Raw genomic sequence first — 22,801 nt, forward strand, 5'->3', positions numbered from 1 at the left:
CTGAAGGAAAATGCCACTTCAAACACGTGTAGTTGATTTCATTTGGATGGAAAATATCGATTATTTTCCATAGGGTGGTTGCTAGAAATCAGGAGCGTTTGATTTTTTTTTCAAAGATATTCTCCAGAGGGCAGAATTTTTCAGGAATATGTAAAGAAGAAGGGAGTCAAAATGAGATCGCACATCTCGTTTGAATCGATCGAAGAAGAAAGATGAGCAGATGCCGATCTGATCAATTTTGAAAGAATGATCTATTTGAAAACTCGATAAACCAAAATAATCGATTAGAAATGGTAACGGGGTTAGGAAAACCTGCATCAAAATAGACAATTCTAGTTTATTTGGTTATTTAAAAAAAACTAAAGCAGAAAATTTGAAATTTCCACAATTTTTTTTCTGGAAAAAAGGATTCGTAGCAGATATCATTGTAGCATTGCATGGAAGCGTACATATTTGCACCAGCTGTACCATCATTATCTGTGATGGTCCGCGAAAATTTAAAGAATCCTCGGGGAAATTTCCGGGAAGTTTTGGGCCCTATTTAAAGAAAAACTTAAGCAGATGGGCAAAAACGATGTCGAACAAGGTTCCAATATAAAATTTTCATCAAAGGATGGAAAAAAGCGAGTGCTAAGAAAGAAGCGGACAATGGTTATGTATAAAAAAAAGATATTTTCGTTCAAAATTTTTATTATACTGCCTAGAAAAATTTATTAAGGAAATATAGAGAAGGTAAAACGGAAGTATGGGAAAGGACACATGGGAAATAGAGTGTAAATCCACTTTTCCTAGTTTTCTTTTCCAGAAATCCCTTGAGGAAATTGCACTGGTCCATCCACCTACAGTAAAATGTGGCTATACAGTTAGCAGTAATACAATTTAATAATACAATAATGTTTATAATGCTGATAATATTTATATAATATAATTTTAATACAACTGGATCCAGATTCTACCTAACACTGCGAAGCGGTCTAAAAAAAAATCAAAGAAAATTATTTTAAAAAGCCATAGAAACAAAAAAAAGCAGGATAAGGAGAAAATGGAACGATATAAGAAAACTGTCCTATTTTCGGAGGTTTGAAGATGTTTAGAAATGTGTCTTGAAATCACTTAGAAACAAATAAAGTTCGGGGTGATTTTGATGATGGATTTTTTTTCCTCGAAGGAATCCTATGGCTACTATCGGTTGAAATTAAAAAAAAAAACAGACGTGCCGAAAACTTATCGACGTCTTATCAGTTGTAATAATAGCGCGGTCATTGATTGAACGAGCTAAGGTCAGCGTAGAACAACGACTTGTTGATGTTTACATCAGTGTAAATAGGTAAACAAGGGGTTTTCAACCGAGAATTCAACAAATAATCAATCAATCCATATAATTAGAGTAGAAAGTAAAAAGTGGCAAGAAGCTCAGACCATAGGCGTCGTTGTCCTCTGGTTGGCAACTTGCTTTCCTTCCCGATCCTAAGGAACCAAAAAAAATTATTTATTGGTCAGAAATAAGTGGAAATAAAAACATTGTCACAGCTCGATCTTTTCACAAAAAGAATGATCCTCGGAAATTTCCCCGGAAGTTTTCAAATTAAAACTCGAAAATGTCAGCGATAGTTTTTTCTATCGAAAAAACCAAAGAAATTTAGGAAATCCATGTATAAAATTATCATTTCAAGTCATGAACAAAATTACGGATTTAGACGATAGCGATGCTCCTTTGGCTTAGGAAAAAAATATCTGGGGAGGAAATATTTCGGCACTACAGGGGAAAAATTCGCGATTTTTCAGTAGCGCTAAATTTCGATCATTGGCTGTGAAAATATTTAATTATTGATTAAAAATTTTGAGTGATAACTCTCATATAAGAATCACACCGATCAATAGTAATTAAAAAATAGTCAACAAAAATATTAGTGATTTTTGTAATCAATGTCCATGAATAAAAAAAACACAAAAATACAAAAAATAAAAATAAAATGCAAAAATATTACCAATTTTTGTAATCAGTGTTGCTGCTGTTGTCACCAACAAAGGGGAGGAAGTACAGCAGCGCCCAGGGCGTAGTGTATTTAGGATTTTCACCGGACTTTCTGTGATCATACACGTACCTGCACAGAATCCACGGATTTCTGACGATTTTTAGCAATTTTTGGCTTCGTATTGTAGTATGACGTGAACATCAGTCGCTCGTCCTTGTGGGATGGTGGTCGAATGGGGAATGACAGGTGAAAACTGCTTTCGTGCCTTATCCTAAGGGTGTTATGGCTAATATACATTTCATAGCAAACGTTGTTACAATTTCTTTTTGTTAATGTACAAAATGAAATTTCCACCATGTAATAAATCGCACGCAATGCCCTCAGGGGGAAGAGCATAGAGTGGTAAATCAAAATTTTTTTTACTGCAAGAAGCATTAGGAAAACCAGAAATTCGTCACGTTACTTGAATTCCGTAGAGTAGGAAAAGAGGTAAATATTTAGATCATGTCAACTCATCATTTAAACACCTAAATTAAAGGCATTACCCCACGAATCCGGTGTGGTATGGATTTCCATTCGAGTATACCTGTATCGGGTCGTGGATTATGAATACAGGGATGGTTCAGCTCATTTCTCCCTGTATCCCTGTAAACAGACGGCTTTGAAATGTGGATCCCTTACGGCGTACTCTATTGAAACGCACCACCCTTGCATCCCGCCCCCGCCTGCGATTCGTCGAATGAAATCAACCACCTATCAGGGCGTCCGAATGGATTTCCGACGAATCGCAGGCGGGGGCGGGGCGCAGTGGTGGCGCGTTGCAATAGAGGACGTCGTAAGGAACCGCATTCCGAAGCCGTCTGTTTCCAGTAATGCAGGGAGAGATGAGCGGAATCACCCTTGTATTCGTAATCTACTACCCGATATAGCTATACCCCAAATCCACACCACCCCAGATTCGTGGGTTGATGTCTTTAAGGGAAAGTCGGTCCCGCATAGGACTGGACCGACTGCTACTACCAATAAGATCCGAACCAGTGAAGCACTCGACGCCAGGCTCGAAAGCTGCCCAAATCCTCGTGATTTACAGGTTTTATTTCACTGCATTCAAAGATTTTCCAAATATACATAGATCTTCACTGAATGACGACAACATCCTGTTGTCTTTCGTCATCGTTTGTCGACAATGTTTTCGATTCACTACCTCGAAAACATCCGGTATGAAGATAAACAAACCCTTTATATACTATTCCCGCCGGTGGAGGAGATAAAGGTCAGAAGAGGACCAATGGATGGACCAATGGAGGCAGTCCCTGGATTTGTCTCTAATGTATGTTGATATTTACATGCACATATGTGTTGTACTTTTAACGAAATCGAATATGTTTCGACCGTTCAAACATTCAGTCCTCGCAAATAAATGGCGAAAATTCGAACCATTCTTTCATTCGAAGTCCACACATGAAAATCAACTAATCACTACATATATTCGTTCGCTTCTTTACCGAAGAAAACTAATCCTCACAAGAAATCCCAACTTTCTAGATTTCTTTATACCTTTTAATGGAATTAATTGTGTCAGTTGAAGTCAGGTTCGCAGCTGGAATCACTGACCAGTTAAGTGGCCTTCACAATGTTTTGCGGCGACGAGCGCCGGTATTTTGGGAACAGCATTGACTGGAGGAGAAGAAAGTGAGCAACAATAACTGTATCTAGTATTCGAATCCTAGGATTTCTAGAATTTTGTGGTAAACACTGGGGGCAGAGGGGGTGCAGCGTCCATGGTAAGAGGGTCAGCTGCGACTGCGACCGTCGTTGGTCCAAAAAACTAGCGTCAGAGCCCTTTATTTTTCAGATCTTTCTATCGTAGTTAAATTAGGAACAGAGCTGTATGAAAGCAGATGAAGGATAAAGTGCCCGGCGTTAATCAATCCGCTTGGGACCTGCGCCTCCACGTCCACCTCAATTCAGAATCGTTTGAGGTTCACGAACGTGTAACTGGCCTCTAAAATGACTTGCGGTGGCTAGCCGATGCGTCAAGTCAGTGTTTTTATCCTCCCAGACAAGTCTGATACAAATTTATCGACGCCTGAGGGATGAAAGGCATGGTGAGCACTAGGGCGGATTCGAACCTCCGATTGATCGTGCAGGCAGTGGAGCCTCTTACCGACTATGCTACAACCGTCCCGCACAGTAGGAGGACAAAAACCGTAATTCAATGCATCAGCTCGCCTCCACAAGATATTGTGAAGGTGCGTACGCATCCAGAAACCCGTACCGAACAATTCATTCTGAGTAGATATCGAACGCGGTAGGGCATCCCAGGCGGATTAATTATCGCTTAATTACCTAAACGCTTTATCCTTTATCCTTATCGGCACCAAAAAAGACCTGTAAAATAAATAAATAAATAAATAAATAAATAACAAATCCCTTCTTCTTCACTAAGAAAATGCCAGAAGGAAAAAATAACACTTTTTTTCTTATCGTTGACGCTGTCTTTAGGACGAATATCTCGTCCAGTACACTATTTGTTTTGCTCTTCGGCAGCAAATTTCATTACGATTGCACTATCCGTGTAAAAATCAACAAAAAGGCTGTGTTTACTTAGGATCCTCTAATTTATCCAGCATATCTCGTTCTTCTGGATACTGGACGTTTACATTGTTTTGTCAATGAGCAGTTATTGTTTACTATTATCCGAATATATAACAACAATCTTCTACACACACAAAAAAAGGAAAACGATTAGCGAACAGGAAAACAAGTTTAAGTACAAAGGCGTGTTCTGATTTTTTTTTCCGGAGGAGCGACTCAATTCACCACCGCTGAAGTGGCCATTTCCTGTACACCGCACACGTTTTTACCTCGATAAAGCCTGAAAAAAACCAAAGTCGAGTTAAAGGTTGTAAAGAGCAGATAAAAATAAAATTAAAATTATTATAATTAATTTAACAATTAAATTACAAGAGATACGGTAGAATCTTACCTGTAATACCCGCTCTCGCCCCATTTCGGACCCCATGAATTCTTAATGATCCAGTAGGGTTTCTTCTTCTCCGTACCGTATCCGACAATGAGAACCCCATGATTCAACATGAATGGTTCGCATAGGATCTTCCATGGATGTGAAACTCCGTGACGGTAAAATTGCAGTGGATTCGCATTGATTCCTAGAAGATCCGTAAAGATGTGCATAAATTAAATAAATATAAATAGATTTGAAATTGTGAGCATAGAAATAACAGCAGTACAGTAATGTTCGAAAAAATACTGCGTAAAAAAATAATAATAAAGTATAATAAAATTAAACAACATAAATAAATAATAAATAAAATAATAACAATATAATACGTAATAAAATATAATAAAATAAAAATACAAACAACAGATTCGTTTCTACTTTTATATTATTCATTTCATCTATTTCTTTTACTTAATATTAATTTATTTTATTTTTCCAATATTCTGACTCAGACAAAGGGTGCTTTTTTATTCCCTTTTTTCGTCATATTTGCATCTTTGGTGTATGTGAATAAAATAAAGTAAAGTAAACAATGGCTAAAATTAGACAAAATTAAACAACAACTAGATTAGTAAATAAAATAAAGTTAAAATTAAGTTTGCATTTTCTTTTGGAAGGTGTTCCACTAAATATTTTATTGCAATATGAATATAAAATAATTTCATATCCACCTCTGAGCTTCTTTAGTTCAGAATAAGGAGGGGAGTAGAACAGAAATAGAGAAGTAGTAAAGAAGACGAAGGATGATCGAGGGATGAGAGTAGGATGAAAAAAAATCCACACAGACAATTGAGATGTGTATGACTTCGGCAAGGTTCCACGGACTTAAGGACTCCAAACTAAAAAGGAAGAAAACTATCCAAATGGGTCCCGCAGGGCAGAAATAATCAATCCCAGAAAAAATAATTCCCCCCCCCCCCCCCTCATAAAACATCATTTCAGGCGATAAAACCCACTTCTGGGAAAAAATGATCAGGTGAAAATCATTTTTCATTCTTTCTTTCTTTTCATTTTCATTCTTCTTAAATTCTGGAAAGAATCTCATGGACGTACAGATATGAAGCTAACTGTAACAGTACCCCCAGTTTTAAGGAAAGTATCCGAATAATAATTGCTTTTTTTTCTGAAAAATTTTCCCCTGATGTTTTCTACAACACGAAACTCATCTGCTATGTCCTTTGCGTTGTTGTTTTTTTTTGAGTAGCACCCTACGTGCACGGATGACTAGGTAAATAAGTGCATAGACACACAAATAAGTCTTCTCTTGGACGGAGAAACTCGTCTCTTTTTTTCACGAACTCGGGGGAAACGCCCACGCCGATCGGATTGTGATAGTCACGGCTCCGTTTAGCAACACCTACAACCTACCATCAACCGTCTGCGTGGATTTCGCTGATATTGTTTGAATTTCACTCGCTCAACGCCCGAAAAATCAAACATGAACCGCTCTTATTTCTCGTGCATCACCTTCCAATAGCAGCTCTTTTTTTATTCTTAAAATTTCCATAGAAAACTTCAGGATTTTTCAACATTATATCCTTAAGAATGGATGTTTTCCCCGGCAAAAATCAATGAATGAAAGAGGACTTTTCGGAATTTTTATGAGCATTGGGAGATCAGACACAGATGTGCGTCAATCTGTCGCGCTGACACCCTATCCGAAAACGTGTCAGCATCTCATCATCGTATCCCACTACGTATTCATCCGCTTCGGAGAACTCGTCCACGTTCGTTCAGAATCGAACGACGTCGAACAAAAAAAATGCATCATCGAAAACAGCGCAACGGTACTACGACGGCAACAACAACAACCGGAACAACGACAACAAGTAAAATGCAAAAATCAGACTCGGGTAACGATGCAATGGCGAGATTACGGTACGTGTTTAAATTTAAACTTAACATGAACTTATATTTTCCTCTTTTTCTTCTTCTTAGATAAATATACGAAGAGATAATCATAAGAGAAGAGATATTTATGTAAGATGGGTGCATTGAGGTAAGTACTTGACCTTGGCGAAAGAATGCAAAAAGACTTTTAAGCTATGAGTGCCCTGTTATCCGCAATTTTCTCCGTCATACTCCCATCTCGACGCATTTCCGCCATATTTATTATATTTGTATTATTTTTTCGTAGTAAAACGTAAACACATCCTCCTACGAACTATAGAAGTTCTTCTTCCGAATTGCTCGCTCCGCCTGAACCGTCACACGGTTACGGTATCATTTTACTATGGGCCTAAAATAATTTTTCAGCAAAATTGAAAGTTCAACAGTTTCCATGCGAAAATACTATCAACTACGACCGCATTGTTGTCCGAAGTCAGTTAATTGGTGGTAACTTCAAGTTTTAGAGATGTAGATCACGTTTTTCGGATCACAACAGTCATACTGTATAGGAGTACGGTGGTTCAGATTTGCCAATATGTTGTGAAATTACTAGCAGATGATGTGCTTCGGCTAAACCTAGCCAGGATCCTAATACTCTCAAGAGATTTCCTCGTGGTTACATTAAACAGTTTGTAAGTAAGGAAACAGGCGCAATTACAGTTCCCGGGACTTATGTTGAAGAGTGCGACCGCGACGCAATGCGCGACGCGACGAGTCATCCAATGGCTCCGCTCTGTCTCATCCAAAGATACGTCGCCATCAACCAGATAAACATAAAAAAGAGAACATTTTCTGGTTAAGAGAAAGACGGAGTTTTCCAGAATCTAAGTTTTTCTCGCATGGAATTTTATGATCCTTCAGCTATTTGGTTTTCCTAGCTATGTACATTTTCTATGGATAAAAGGCTGCCCAAAAATCTGGAAGCAGAAACCATTTTCAGCAGTAAATCAGACCCCACGCTCTTGACGTTCTCCTTTAAAAAATCTCGCTGTCAGTCAAGATAGGCAGTACGATCAAAAAAAAAAGACTAAAATTAATTATATATATGCCTTAGGGTTACTTAGGGTTTACGGTTCAAAAGATCTACACAAAAAATCAATCTACCTTTTTAATTAATAAAAAAATAATCACTGTTGGTTTAATGAAATCCACATTTTTTCAAGGTTCCTGAAAAAACCGCTCTGCCTGCAGTATATGATCAGTTCACAGTGCGCTAAACGACACAATTTCTATAAATCTAAGCCTAAAGACCGTAAGTGATTTTGGCGTATTTCTTCTCCTAAAAATCCTTTAAATAGAAGCAAAAAATCCTTAAGAATCTCTGATAATCGTTTTGGTCGTTGGTGTGCTGCGACTTTTTTCATGGATTGACTATTTTATACGGAATGATCTATGGTATTTCATTATAACACCGGTGGATGAGCTGGAAAGAAGGTGAGTTTTTTTTTTTGTAGGTTTAGTTTTTTTTTCTAAAAATTTTGTTGGTAAAGCTATATTTTTGTGCGTCATCAGCGCTTATTTGCCTATTTGCACATTCCTGAGCATCCGAGAAATTGCGTCATGGCCGAGGCCCCTTTCAGCTGGTTGATTTCTTGAAATCAATTCGATAGATTAACTAATACGTGGTTCAAAAATTTAGTTGAGTTCAACAATTAGAAATAATCGCTCCCCGTAAATTTTATGCAAATTTTCAGAAGAAAATTACTTAATGTCAGAAATAATTGCGCCTGATCATTTTAGAAGAAATGAAACAGACAATGCAATCTATGAAGCCCTTATAACTTTCCACTTATCAACTACATTTCAAAATAAATCATAAATTACATTAATTTTTATATGCTTTCTTATTTTGTTATTTTAATTTTTAATACATTATAAAACTTCAGAATTATTACACTAAATTGCTATTGAGTCAGGCAGACATAGCGCAGTCGGCAAAAGGTTCAGTAGCGGCTGCACTGTCGAAGGTTCGAAACCGCCCTGATGGCAACCAAGCCATTCATCCACTCGGGGTCGATAAATTCGTATCAGACTTGTCTGAGAGGAAAAAAACACTGACCCAATTCATTGGGTTGCCTCAGCAGGTCATTGTGTTCGTGAACCTCAAACGAGGTCTGAGTTAAAGTCGAACGTAAAGTCGTACGCGTATTCTCACAGGGATCATTTATCATCCAGGAAAGCATTTTTGGTTTCAAAATGTTTTCTTTGGTTTTTTAAAAAGCTTTTTTTTTACTAAATTAGCTTATTAGCCTCCTGTACCCCATGAAAATCCTTTACTGAAATATTTTCGATGGGATTTTTCCTGTGGAGATCTGCAAATATTAACAACACAACTTCTACCAATGTTAATTTAGGATTCAAATCTTTTTTCTATGAAAAGAATCTTCAAAGCCCTATTTAGGAATAAATTTTTGGCACAGAAAAGAAACTGAGCTCCTGGCGTTTCCAGGAAAAAACGCGGAACTATCGCGCCGCGAAGAAATTAACGTTCTCAGTTTCATTTCTTGGTTTTTTTCTGGTTGTGTCATGCCTGTCACTAAGAGCTCAAAGGAAGGGCTGAAGGAAAAGTCGTGACTGTCTTTCTTTCTTCATTTCATTCTTTTTCCGATCATTCTTCATTTTTGTAAATTATCGAACAGGACGAAGTCTAAATTGAGCGATAGGTCTTGTGGCGATTTGCGGAGGGGGTTCATACCTTGAATCACAGTCCCTTAACCTCACACATGCAAATAAGCGGTACCCGACAGAAAAAAAAATCGCATCAGCCAATTTTTGCATTTACTATCTCGTAATTTCATGCACATAATGCGTGCGTTATTAATTTCACTAATTTATTATCATATAAGTATTCATTTATCATTATTCGAGCATTCAACTTGACGAATATCCGACTAAGTGTTCGAATTTTATTCGACTACGTCCGAAATAAATATAATAATAAATAATATAGCCAGGAAAAACGTCAACCTAAGCTTCTGCGCTTAGTGACAACGTAAAAATCCAGTTCTCTGACAAAAACTGGAATCCTAAGAAAAATTGAGTCATTCTGGTTTTGAGATAACTTTTAGTCCTCTACTTCCTTAGCAAAAAAGGAACATGTTCAAGAAACTTTCACAATTCAAAACTCATTATTTGTTAGCTCAAAAGTGTTGTTTGCCTTTGTTGTTGTTTTTTTTACCACACAAATATGACGTAAAGTCGTAGGTTTCTTGTCCACGAAAAAAAAAGTTGACGAAACGAAATTTCGAGGAAAAAACGAGTACTTCACGCTAAACTCTCGAGCAAATTGCTAGGAAAATACAGCTCACGTAAGAAATAGTTTACAATGTGCTCTTCTCGCAAAATGTAGGAATCCCCTAACGGCGGCGATCAATAACGGTTTAGATCTCTACATTACTTACCTATTGATTTATTTATAAAGTTCTCAAGCGAAACATCCCCCCCCCCCTAGCGTTCCTAGTGTAGATTGATCGAGAAATTGTCAGGATATTTCTCATCAAAAAAATTTATATAATTTCTGATTCCTCATTTTCCTCTTTCTTCCCGACCAAGCCAATCACCTTGATTTCTTTGACTGCCGTTTTCGTGGATTTGCTCGAGGATCAGGGGCGATCAGTAATATTTCCATTTAAAATTATATGCACAATACAGTAACAAAGAAAATATATTCTATAAAATGAGTAAATCCTAAAGCAAGAGTCAAAAAAGCCTAAAGGTTCAATGTGGTCCCTAAGCAACCGCTGTCGCTGTCAAATTCTCAAAAATCTGTGAGATTCCTTCGAATTTAACTTTTATTCGTTTTTTTAAGCACGAAAAAGAAATAGAGATGCTTCTAGTTGTAGTTCTAAATTCTTAATCTTCGAATTTTTTGAAGATTTCTAAATATTAAATTTTTTTTGATTTCAATATTAATTCCCACTCAAGAGCGAAAAATTACTGGATACCGTAGCCTAGAACAGTCAAATACGAACAAACAAACAGTTATACATGTCTTTGCCGCATACTTACAATTGAAATGAATAAAAAAAAACTAAGTGTACTGTAATAGTAGTACAGTAGAAAGTAAAAAAGTCATACCATAACAATAATGGATGTAATTATACGGTACAAGTCAGGCTGAACAGAAAAAAATAGCGCCATTTGAAATGCCTGCTTTGCTAGCAGAGGTAGACCTAACCAATCACATTGATCACCATAGATCAAAGATCAAAAAAGATCTTAAGATGATTGATCACTGCATTGGTAGCATTGTTATATGCGTTTATTTTTTATTCATTTCTTTGACCTCTTTATCCCTCTTTATGAACATCTTTTTCATCTTTCTTTATAGAAAATTCTTTCCTCTTTCTCCCTCCCTCTCTCTATCTTCCTCCCTCATTTCATATCCTCTTCCTCTAGAACCTTGACGAAAAAAAAAACGTTCGATAATAAAACTGAAAAAAAAAGATTTTTGGAGGAAATGTTGAATGCAAAAATGAAAAATAAAGCAAATCTCAGAAAAATTTTTAGGAGATTCATTCCACTAAGAAATGTTCTTTTATATTTATACAAACTGGAGCTATGATTTTTATCTGTAAAAAAAAATAATTTTTCTTCTTTTCCAGTAAAAAATTCAAATATATACACTTCCGAAATGTAATATGTTTATATACGTAGGAAAAAAATATGAAAAACAAAATAATTTCATCCATTTTCATTACTTGTACTACAAGTTTAGCTTACTAAAATTCTGCTAGAAATAAATAAAATAAAAAAGTTTACAAGTTTACTAAAATCGAACAGGTTATTGGAATAGCCGCAGAACCCATCAATTCTAGGACCATCCAACTTTATTACTGCATTATTTACTTATTTTGTGCCCTCAGGGTGATTCACAACACCGAATAAAACAATTTTAAAAGAAACAGAACAAAATGGAAGGAAAAAATTAGAGGAATTAAGAGGATTGTTAAGAGAAAATATTAATATTCAATAATAATAAACGTTTTCAACAGAAATTTAACGATGAGCAAGGAACCATAAACAATAATTGGTACGTATGCTAATATTTCCCTTCTAGTTTCGCCTCAAATTTTTTCCTCACAAGATCCACCTGATCTTCTTTTAATTTTGGATTGAAATTCATTTATTTGAAATGTTAAATTCGTTGATCCAAAAAAAAAATCCAGATATCTCCAAAATTTTAAATTTAAAACAAAAGAAGTAGCTTTTCATAAATCTTGCATTGTAGCATAATTTTTTGGAATTAAAACTAAAATTGAATGAAAATTTCTTTCTTTCCCGTTTCTCGAAAAGTTCCCAAGGTGTTCGCCAAAGTGTCTTTGCAGAGCCCAGGAAGCATCGAACATAAATCGACGAGCACGGAAAAAACGTTTGTTTACCCGAGATCGGCCGATCAGCTACTGCAAAAGTCGCCGGGATCCGTGGAATCACGTTGGGATGGTGGAATGGTACGAGAGACGAATGTTAAATCGTCAACTATGCTACGCCTAATCCGTGGATGGCGTGGATACCTCATTTATTGATCGATGACAAATTTTTAAATGTAAAATTCATGTAAAAGTAATTTTTAATTGTAATTTTCATGTTCCATTTGCTCAACGTTGACCTCGTCTTTTATTTAGAAGCTTTACGTGATGTATTACGTACATAGATACGCACAAATAAAATCACTTACCAATCGATATCGGTCCTTTCTTCACCAACCATGCCTTCATGCTCTCCTCATCATGCGGCAATTCCACGGAATCATTGATATAAACGGCGATTTCCTGAAAAAAAACCTCTTTTTTCAGGGAAGTCCTGCAAATTTCTCAAGGTGATAATGGAATACATAGATGGCTTTGTTGAAATATAGATAAAACCGATAAGAGTGGAATTAGTTTTTTTCGGTAGTCAATTTTCAGAGTGTAGAGGAAAAAGATAAATAGACAAGATTTACGAGGGAAAAAAAAACAGAGAAGCGATCCAAAGCGCCCTCTACTGTGCCCTAGACTATTAAAGGAATTGATTGAGATCAGAAATTGAACCAGATCGGAATCGAAGCAGCAGTTTCTGGATTCGTAAGGGCTACAAATCTAACACACACCCAAACAGGTTGTCTGATAATTTTCTTTCTTTTTTCTTGTCTTTTCACTTTTATCCAACAATTTCTAAAATTTCTTTCAATTTTTCAAAATTTCAATCAACGAATTAAGCGCCAAAATCACGAACGACCTTCGCTCATCGATCGGGTCAATTTTTTAAAATCCATTGGCCTCGAACTCGAGGTGATGGTAGGCTGAATTTGGGGGAAAACGTTGGGGAAAGAAGGAAGGAGATTATGGAACAATCTATCAATTAAATGAAATGTTCTCATAGGTACTTTTTGACAAGTCAATTTGTCGTAAGTTTTAAAATTAGACCATAAATACTCAATGTGACTTCCCGTCAAAATTTTTATTTGAAAAATTCTTCATTTCTGCAGCCTTAAAGGTAGCGTAGTATCGTTACGACGTTAGATGTTTCAAACGAATAATTAGGAGTAACGGCGTAGTTTACGGAAATGAACGTCATCACACTCAATTTCTCCAAGTAATCTAGAAAAAAAGCTTCCAAAATAGCCTTGGTTGCACCCGTGTCCCGAACGATGCAACTTATTACGGGCTATAGAACGATGTGAAGCCCCTACGCGTCTGCGTCACGTGCACACGAGGCAGGATCTGCTCCGTATTGGAGCCTTATTAGGTGCACACGAGGCAGGATCTGCTCCGTATTGAAGCCATATTAGTTGGATAGCGGTCGTTAGACGACGACCGAGCTGCTTGCGTTCTAGCGCCCGTAATAAGTTGCATTGTTGGGAAGATCGGATCACACAAGGTAGCCTGACACGCCTTTTTCTAGATAAATGAGCGGGATTGAGTGTGATCATGCATGTGATTGTGAACAACACTCCCACCTCTATCTTTTATTTTAAAACTGTCAATATTTTGATGTCCCCCTAAGATCGAGAAGGCACATATACTGTACATAGTTACTGTTTAACTGCGATAATCGAAGTTTCGTAGCGAAAAAAATTATTTTCGCTGTATTTTCGTGCAAGAAATCTATCAAAAGGACTACAATAAAATATCGGTATCTTACCAAAAAAATATTTGCATTGGCGCTGAAGGTTAAAACAATAAGAAAAGTACCACCAAAGCAGCCTAACTCAGATCCGAAAGGCCAAAGAAATACTGCGTGAGTTCACCAGTTGAATACGGTACACCTACATAGGTTAGATGAATACGGTAAACATCTATTGCAGTGGATGAATTTCAAATTTGGAATCCCAAATGAACTCAAGTGTACTTGGTTGGCACTTTTCGTTAATTTATTCATTTTATTTATTTAATTTTATCAGTTTTGTTTTCATCGTTTTATTGTTTATTTATTTTTTATTGTACTTCATCTGCGTTTTTATATTACTTTACGTTTTTTATATTTTTTTTATTTTTGAATTCGATGACAGTTGAAACTGAAATCCGGGAAGATCTAGTTCAGATCGAATTGTTGCATGATTTCTGACCTAATAAGCACAATTTTTCGCTATAAAAACAATAACAACAAAAATAACAATTTTTCGCTTTTCCGCTATTCCCTATAAAAAAACTATACTTGTAGATTTCGGTAGCTTTCAAATAAATTATGGTAAAAGAGAACGTAAAAACTTCTAAACAATTAAAAACATGGACGCTACATTTTGCGTAACGGTTCTATAGTGTAGTTTACGAGACTTTACAGTACACAGCTGTTATATGGATCCTAAAAAACCGTAAAGCGACGAACCGAGCGGACGAGATGGCACGTTTCTCCTTTCCCATCGTATGGATAAGCGTCCTCCGGCTCTAAACCACCCATTCGAATTATCTCCCTAAAAAAGTGACCTATATAAAAGAAAAAAAAAACGTTATGAGCTATGATGTTTGCTAAGAAAAAACATAAGGTGGTTACGGTAGCACATACTCGGTATGGTCCTCTTTCCCACAGAGAAAAACTGTATCACTGTATAATATATGTAACTGCTATATAATCTAATAAAGTAACTATAACAAATACATATAAATAAAATATAATATATAGTAATATATAATATAACATATATCTATACATAATATAGTGCATAAATAGTACAACAAATATATAATATAATAGTTATATAAATAATAATAATATAAATAAGACGATGTCTTTTCTCCGTGGAGAAGAGGACCGTACCGAGTATCTGCTACTGTGATCACCTTACTTAATATAATAATACAACTACTTTGTAATCTTTTCCTGAAAAATCTGGATTATTCCAAGAAAAAACCCTCTAAATAGATTCAGAAACGTACTTGTAAGCCTGACTAGGTAATCCACCATTACATCCCTGATCAACCACATCACAGTCAACCAATTCTTGCTCAGATAATGAGATGAGTTCATTTTTAGCCAGGAACCACTGTCCCTCTATGTTTCCTGTCGTCGAGAAAGCCCAACAACTTCCACAATTACCTGGATGTGGAAAAATTTTGAATAGTTTAATTCAAATAATTATTTGAATTAATTTGCTTGTTTTAATTGTTTGAATAGTTAAAAATTTGTTCTGAACAAAGAAAAAGTGAAGAAATGAAACGCACCCTGATTTTTCACCTCCGTAACTGCTCCTTTTGTTCGCCAATCAAATGATTCTGGATATTCGTCTTTTACGTTGATACCTTCTGCTTTAAGATTCGCTATTTTATTTGGATAGATCGGTTCTTCCCAGATATATGGGAGGTAGATCTAAAATCCGTGATGTTTTGTGGGTGAAAATTCCTTTTGACGTCAATTTTTGCTAAATTGTGCTCACGAACCTTTTTGAACTCTTCCGGTGTCATATCTGAGAATTCCGTTATTCCATAAACAGCAGTTCCTTGTTCGTGCTCTTGCCATGTGCGAATCGCCTGCAAATACCAATTCTTATTTTTTTACTAGCTTTTTCTTCCTCCTTTTCTTTTCTTTTTTATTTTCTTTACTCTACTTTTATTATTTTTTATTACTCGAATTAGATGGATTATCATTTCCGCCTTTCCAAATCCAAATTTAGTCATTTAAGGAGATTCCATGAATAGTTAGAGGCAAATTCTTTTGCTTCAAAAAATTTCATCCCGACAAATTCTAAAATTCTACACAATTTTCTAGTAGTAGGGGTAACGGTAACTAGAAAAAAAAGATGAGGGTTTTTTCGCAGAAATAAAAAAAAATGGAAAAGATTGAGCGGGAACCAAAATTGAAGGAAGTGGTGAGTGTTTCATAGAAATAGATATACCTTTAAATTCCTTTTAAAAATTCGAAATCGTTTCAAAGTGTCCCGTTTCCCATTGTACGTTTTTTCATGCCTGAAACATGGAAACTAGTAAGTAATCTAATAATTGACAAATAATTTATAACAAAGAAATTAATTACAGTACCTGTCAATAAAATCCGTGAATTGGTTCCAAGCCACATAGTCCTTTGGTTTGATATGACGTCCGAGTTTTGATCGATCGATAGGGATTCGTCTTAAAATTATCGAATGATTAAAATTAGCTCAAGCTTGAAATGTACACCTTATGCATAGTGCTTCCAAGCAAATTAGAAAACAATATAATAGTAGTAAACAAACAAAATCAAATAAAACATACAAAAAATAAATAACTATTAAAAAATAAAATGTAAATAATAATTACATAAATAACATAAATACGAAGAATAAATAAATAACAAAATGAATAAACAAAATAAATCAGAAAATAACAATAATAATATAAAAAAATAATAAATCGTGGTTATAATAAAAAATAAAATAATAGTAAAATAAATAAACAAAAAAATCAAAAAATAATAATAATAATCATAAAACAAAATAATACACCGTGTTTATTCTGGGAAAACTCTACGGCTCCTGGATGACTGACCAGCTTTCCTTTTTAAGTCTGGCCGGGTCTAAATACTAAATTAATTAGACCGGAATCGTACATGGATTAATCCGTGCTCAATGTATTCTTTTTTCTGTCTTTTCACTATGTAATTACTGTATTTTTTTCTGTATTCGCCCATCTTTCTTCTTCTTCTTTCTTTTCTTTTTTGGCATGCAACTGAGCGTGATATATAATATAAACAAATAAATAATATAAACAACATAATAATACAATAATAAGGACAAACGTAGTACATAAAAAAATATTGATCTTAGGTCCATACACTTGTAAATACTGTTTCCCTAATGCGCTTTTCAAGAAATTTTGTAAACTAATTAGAAAATTGTATTTTTTTTTATTTTTTTCTTTTCTTTTTTTTACTTCTTTTTTTTTTGTGCACTGCAGTGCAGTCCTTAAACACTTTTGGATTTTTTCTGCATCAGTATTTTTTCCGCTTAATGGTATATCCTCAAAGTTCGTAAATATTTTATATTTTCAAGAGCTCTTTTTTGTGTGTAATAAAAATTTCCTGTGATGATTTATTTTGGTCAAATTTCCGTAATTGTGTCTTAGATGGTAATAAACGGGAAGAACGGAAAGCTTACTGTGGTTTAACCATTCGTTTCGTCCTCCTGTACGGTTCCTCACAATGTTTCACTTCAATTTTCTCATAATTTTCCCATGCCCGGTGCACACCTTCAGCAGTACACTTCTAAATCAAAGATCACTCAGGAAAACGTAAACGCTGCATATTACGAAGAAAAGTGTACAACAATTGCCTAACAGATAAACCCCGCTCCCCTTCCAGCCCATTTTTTTTAGAACAAAAACAATGAGGCGTGCTGGAAGTTGGCACCTAATCCACAGCTTAACGGTGTCTTAAGTGATCCGGAGAAGTCAGGACAACACACATAAATCACAAAGACCGTGTGTGTGTGCAATGATTGATTGTAAACAAAAAACTTCAACCACCAACCTTCAGTCGGTCCGTGTGTTTACAGTCGGTCCGAGTCAGCTGACTGCCCTGGAATTAATTAATGAATCCTTGACGATGACCATTCGAAGGAAAAAAAAACGCATTCATCAACGGTGCGGCTGCATTATTTTCGTGGCTGTGGACGAGTTTAACGCCGGATTCCATTTGATTAAATAGCGGAAAGCTAATAGCAAAAAGATTAGTGGTACTGTTTTTTGTTAAACTCTATTACTGCAGAGGAAAACGTGAGTTATACTCTGGAATTTGAGCTCTCAGCAGCAATAGGTCCCAAGACTGCAAAAAAGCGAGAAGAGCAACGAAAATAAGGCTAAAATATAAATATAAATACAAATATAAATATAAGGCTAACAAGAAATTCCTGTTGCACTTTGCGAAATTTCATTTACAAACTCTTTATTCCCACATATTTAGTTTTCAATCGCTGGGGTATCCTCGGTCGGTGTCAACGACATGTTGCCAGCGTCCAGGCAGTTCGTAGATTCCCCTCTTATGGAAGTCCTTGGATTTGCCATCGAAGAATGCCCGAAGGTCCTTGTTGAGCTCATCCTCATCAACAATATGGCCGTGATGAGGATAGGCTCAAAACGGTGGCGATGCTTCAGAGATCGGGACAAGTGGTAGGAGACAACTCGTCCGGACTGTATGGCTTGTGGGGAAGAATGTCCCTGATGAGACATGTGATCGCGACGGGACCACTTCTGGTGTGTCATCGAAGAAACAGACTGTCCCCGGCATTCCTTAAAGCTTTGCAGCCACCGTGTCCAGCTGCTCGAATTTCTAATTTTTTATTTCTCAGCATTGATAGAAGACCCATGTGGCAGAAGCTCCCAATGAATGACTCCCTTGATATTCCACCAGGAACCCAACATGATCTTCATGGACTCATATTGAGGCAGAATAACGCGGGCGTGAAGATAGTAGAGGAAGAGCACCGCCGGAAGCAGGCATCAAGGTGGAGCGTTAATGATAGAATATCCGGTACATGGAATAGATAAACAGTTTGTTATGTGCCTAACTGATCAACACCAATAAATAAATACATACACCAATAAATTCCTGGAGAAAAATCTCTCAGAAAGCAGAAACAACAGTAGTAGCAGAAACAAAGGTAGCCTTAATCCTATTTATTATAATGTTTTCTTCCACTTTAAACGATTCCTGCATTTTCTTCGTCCATTTGTCCGTTTGTCTGTTTGTTTGTTTGTTTATTAATTTGCGTGTATGTCTGTTTATCTGTCCATGAGTAGACTATGTACTTCGCTCTCTTCCTTTTTATACTCTACGCTTTCTACCGTGCTCCAATCGAAAGCGCATTTCGGTTCGTCGCGACAGAAATTAGCACCCGTCCTTACGTACGCAATTTATCCGTACAAAGGCATTACGCACTGATTACAAATTATTAATAATATGTGAGGATTGGTTTAGTCTCCATGGCAGCCAAATAGAAGCTCCAGGAATTGACATTTTTCTTGTAATTTGAAAGCAAAGAACATGTTTCCCACACGAAGGAAAGAAAAAAATGCAGAAAGTTGTAAATAAATGTTCAATAATAATCAGCAAATGTTCCAAACTATTGTGCGACCATTTTCCTTATTTTTTCCTATAATTCTATATCTTCTATGATTCACAAATTCTCCAGAGAATACAATTAATAAACGAGAATAAATACACCTGTTCTTTAGCCAAGAAATACCTGAGTGAAAACTTTGAAATTCGCTTAAAAAAGTTAGTGCCGAAGTTGAAATTATACTCGGATGCACAGAATTTCCTCTTTTTCCCATCTAGAGGTTAAAGTGGAATTCTCTTGGAGTATAACTCTGCCAGTAAATAACGCTGAATAAAGAGAATTTCTATTTCTTGGATAGATTTCCCCAAAGTATTTTTTTTACGGTGTTTGTAGCTTTACTCCAGCGTTTTTGTTTTATTTTTTGCCAAACCGCAACTATTTGGGAAATTCCAAAGTAATTAGTTCCCAGTCCATCAAAGCAGCTTCTTTCTCATCGTTTTCTTCCAGCAACTCAGCACCACCAATGAAAATAGAATTATCCAAGAGTTTTCGTACCAAGAATCTCACTAGAATAAGCGATTGAACCATCGGAGAAGATTCTCGGAACAAATCCGGCCTGCTATGCGTGTAAAACAATAAATCTTTGATGAGACAGAATTCAATAGGACGAGAATTTAGTAGGATTGCGTGATTTGAGCACGAGAAGCACTTCAAAAGAGCCGCCATTTCGGATTTGGGACCTCAGGACATTCAGCAACAATAGCAATGGCGCTGAACAAGTTTCAATGAAGAGGAAAATTTTGAAATTGTGGAAAAAAAATACTTCAAAGTTGGTCGCAGAAGCAGATTCCACAAAAAATAAATTTTCGAAATCTTATAAACTATGTACACTCTTATAAACTAAAAAACTCTAAAAACAAACTCTTATAAACTCTTATAAACTACATATGAGTCAGAAATTTTCACTTCTAAGAAATAAGAAAAAAAAATTTAAAGATAGGTGACTTGACCACAAGTTTATGCCAATTTCCAAAGGTGGTTTTTAAATGATTTCAAGAAATTAGCGCTCCTCTGGTTTTCTCATCCACTCCGTCTAATAAATCCTATATTTTTGTATTGTATTTATTTTCTATTTCTCTCTAATTTGCTTCCCATTTTGCCATAAAAAGTGCATAAATCCAAAAATTTTCTCTGGCTAAACATGTGCAACTCACTGATTTCCTGCAATCAGTTTGTACCAACGTTAACTGCATTTGATATTTAATTCCATTGTACATCTGTTGATGTACTTGATCGATTGAATACACATCCCATCGATATAAATCATTCGAACGAGCATTCAGATCATCGACTGCTTTTCGAGCCAAATCCTGAAATAGAAAAATCTGAAAATGGATCCAGTGATTTTGTTTGACGGTCAATTATTTTTGCGGAAATTGTCGCATGGTTCGATCAAAACTATTAGAATTTTTTATTAAGAAAAATAAATTTTTTATCCTCATTTGAGGGAAAACTCCCTAATTAATCGAAATTTTACTTGAAAAGTTGCGGTTGAAAAATGCCATTGAACTATTGAAAGTCGCCGTTGAAAGATTCTTAAAACAAGGTCCATAAGGGTTTTCCATTTTATGAACGTAAATTCAGAATTCTTTTTTTCATTTTTTTTTAATTTTAAATAAGATAGAGAGCAGAAAGGTTGAGGAATTTTCAAAAAAAAAGAAAAAACGAGGTTAAAGCGCCTGTGATTTATTTAATCCTGATAGCGATGCTCACCTGGTGCACTTCTGTCAACGGATCAGCTTTCTCTTCCTCCTTTATTGCAGCAGCAAGTATTTGAGGAATTAATAGGAGTACCCATGGGACCATGTCTAAATTTACAGTACTATCTTTTGTGTGGATACAAAATTATATTCTTTGGAAAAAAAATACCATAAGAGCGCTAAGTGCATATAGATACAAGAGAAGGAGAAATCAAGGTAAGATAAGAAAAGAAGAAACAAGAAAGGAAAGAGGGATGAGGAAGAAAAAAAGGAACAGGATATTACGATAAGTTATTCCTAAGACCTCCTTATAATTATTTAGGTTTTAATAAATGAAATAAGTAAATCCTGTTAAATAGATTATTCGATATCAAACAGGAAAACCAACAGGATCTAGAAAAGAAAAAAAAACTTTTTTCTGTGTAATTTCGAAAAGAAAAGAGAGTTTGAGAAAATGAGAGTCTAAAAAATCGTATTAAACCTTTAAAATTACTGCAGCTTTCCTAAAAATCATACCTTAAGAAATACTCTTAAAGTAAATATGATTGAAGGCATAGGCTAATAGCAATATCAAATAAACACATTTTTTCTAACTGATGGAAAAAATATTCTTCGAAGAAGTTTCTGCAAAATAAATCGATATTTAAGGGAATGTACATATTAAAGGCTTCTTATACGTACATATGAGCCACGACAGCTCATCAACGTCGTTTCGAAGGTCTCCGGGGACGTGGGAAGCGTATTAGAATCCGACAACAATATAAATATGATCAGAAAAGGACAACATTCAAACTATCGAGCAGAGTATCTCGGTGGAAAGCACCGGATTGCAGGATTTTCGGAATCGGAAAAACTCGGCCATGATTAATTTCGCGGTCATTTTACAGCAAACAGACACACACACATCCAAACATAATGTGAAGCTATACATACAATGGATAGATGAGACGACGACGATTCCAGAACGGTTCATGGGAGCCCGACAGATGATTTATGCCCGTTCTTTGCAGGACGTGAGATTTTTTCCCCACTGGAATCCCGGCTGCGTTCGCTGCAATTCGTTTCCTCACTGGAATTCGATGTGATTGGTGTGTGTGTGTGTGTTTCTGGGAAATTTAGAGTAATGATGCTTGAGGGAAGAGATTTATTTATTTATTTGTTTATTGAAAACACCTCCAGGTGTGCCATAAAACAAAAAAAAACAAGATGGAACAGAGCTCACTAGAATTTCGCCTGAATTTTACACAACAAAACCGGCCCTTCAAAACATGAGGAGTGGTGGGTTCCAGAACGCTACGGTAGATAAAAAGATACCGGGGTTTGGGTGACCAACTTACCTCGAACGAAGGAATCCGTCAGGGACCCTGGGATGATTCGGAAGTCTCAGTATTCGGAAGTTATCGCGATTCTTAGGAGTTTTTAATTTACAAATAATAGTGAAATAGTTAATAATAGCTCAAGCAAATCAGTAAAAAGTAATAAGTAAAAATGTAACAGGTAAAATAAAATAATAATGGTAAATAAATTAAAATAGTAATAACCTCAAGAAAACCAATAATAATAGTTTTCCTTCGAAAAATTTTGAAAAATCAGGACGCTTCCTGGATCTTGAGCGTCTAGTCGAACTTTATGAATCTCCTCTGCTACGGTGCCACCGCCTAAGAACAGGTGGCAACTTCCAAAAAAAAATCACTGGAAAAAATCG

The 22,801-nt window shown here is 35.8% G+C and overlaps 1 protein-coding gene across 2 annotated transcripts; it reads right to left on the reverse strand.

Annotated features, from left to right (window-relative positions):
• Nucleotides 1–4,790: 4,790 nt before the first annotated feature.
• Nucleotides 4,791–22,069, reverse strand: RB195_016131 (uncharacterized protein; the record flags this gene model as incomplete). Of its 2 annotated transcripts, XM_064207153.1 has the most annotated exons (14): nt 4,791–4,854; nt 4,966–5,149; nt 12,569–12,662; nt 14,698–14,782; nt 15,246–15,405; nt 15,531–15,675; nt 15,747–15,836; nt 16,202–16,271; nt 16,344–16,433; nt 17,438–17,544; nt 17,809–17,856; nt 20,551–20,706; nt 21,110–21,204; nt 22,030–22,069. In XM_064207153.1, 14 exons carry the CDS (start codon nt 22,067–22,069, stop codon nt 4,791–4,793), a joined length of 1,428 nt encoding a protein of 475 aa, XP_064063033.1. The 2 variants fall into 2 exon arrangements, with proteins under 2 accessions (XP_064063033.1, XP_064063034.1); XM_064207152.1 differs by lacking the exon at nt 22,030–22,069 and having other exon boundaries at nt 21,110–21,202.
• Nucleotides 22,070–22,801: the final 732 nt, after the last annotated feature.

This window comes from Necator americanus, chromosome V, assembly GCF_031761385.1.
Source record: "Necator americanus strain Aroian chromosome V, whole genome shotgun sequence".
Lineage (NCBI taxonomy): Eukaryota > Metazoa > Nematoda > Chromadorea > Rhabditida > Ancylostomatidae > Necator > Necator americanus.